This window comes from Penaeus monodon, chromosome 34, assembly GCF_015228065.2.
Source record: "Penaeus monodon isolate SGIC_2016 chromosome 34, NSTDA_Pmon_1, whole genome shotgun sequence".
Lineage (NCBI taxonomy): Eukaryota > Metazoa > Arthropoda > Malacostraca > Decapoda > Penaeidae > Penaeus > Penaeus monodon.
Window position 1 is genome coordinate 32925316 of NC_051419.1, and position 1185 is coordinate 32926500.

The window sequence follows — 1185 nt, forward strand, 5'->3', positions numbered from 1 at the left end:
TCTCTAAATATACGTCATCAAGGTAAATGCTTTGACCTCGCGACCTCCAGTGTTGACAAATATGTCGGAGGCGACGCGGAGGGAGACTGGAAGAGAGAGCTTTTCGAGTCTTTTTCTCCCTCCAGAAGAATCGCAACGTGAAAATGAGCGTATGTGTGGAACCATTGTATATACAAGTATCTTATATGTGGGGGAATAAGGTCAGGTGAAGAGTTTAGAGAGGTTAGTTCAGGGGAAATAGCCAAAAGCCTTGACCTCAAAGTCGAATTTAGTGTCCCCTCCGCCCGAATGATTCACCTTAATGATTCATTATTCATGGTGCCTGGCGGTCTTTCCGGATTTTCTCCAGGTTTCTTTGATATAATTGTTTTTTTCTGTTTTCCTTCAACAGAAGGGAACCCAAATTGTAAGAAGTGAACAACCACACTATTTGAAAATACCTTGTATCTATACCCTATAGTATATATAGGATATATACCTAGTGTAATTTGATGATAGGTCTGAATGATATTTTCCCAGAGTAGGACATCATGAAATGAGTCTAAGTCTTTCTCATTTCATGCTCTAGCAAAGGCCAGCAAACCTTTCCCATGTCTTTTTTTTTAGAACTTGGAATGGTTTAATATGTGACTAATAATGGCCAGGGAGGTCAACAGTCTCTGTCAAGTGGGAATATATGTGGTGGCAGTATGTTTCCAACATGAGTGCACAATCTACATAGGCCACAGTACTGCTGGAATAATTGTGGATTTTCAGAAGTGATTGTTGCAATTACTATACTTTCTGAAAATTAATATAAAGGTGATATTTTTGTTTAGTGTATTCTTTATGGTCAATACTTTAGTTTTTCTCAATTTTTGTAGCCTTATTCAAGCACACACTAAAACCCCGACCACTGACCACTAACCAGGCTTGGATCATATTAGGTTACATCTTATCTTTTGTCAGACTTAACCAAATATTCAAAGGTATTTATCAATAGAATCGATAGCACCTAATAAACAATTTGCAGGCAAAATTTTTGGAAAATACAGTGAGACGGTCAGTATTTTCTTTAAAACACAAATTGACTGTCACTGACAAACTTTCAAAAGGACCACACGTGTATCTTCAATCTGCAATGTCAAATGTATTACTTGGTGAAATAAAACAATTTGAATTTGTGTTTGTACTGTATCAGTGTGT

General features: G+C 37.1%; 1 protein-coding gene across 1 annotated transcript in view; it reads left to right on the plus strand.

The window, feature by feature from the left end:
- Window positions 1-7: 7 nt before the first annotated feature.
- The window catches only part of LOC119594890 (two pore calcium channel protein 1-like), a gene marked incomplete at its 5' end in the record, with an annotated part of 12564 nt that continues 11386 nt past the window's right edge, over window positions 8-1185 (plus strand). The window contains one exon of the mRNA XM_037943964.1: window positions 8-149. Coding sequence (XP_037799892.1) covers window positions 8-149 — 142 coding nt within the window. The remainder of the gene's footprint in view (window positions 150-1185) is intronic.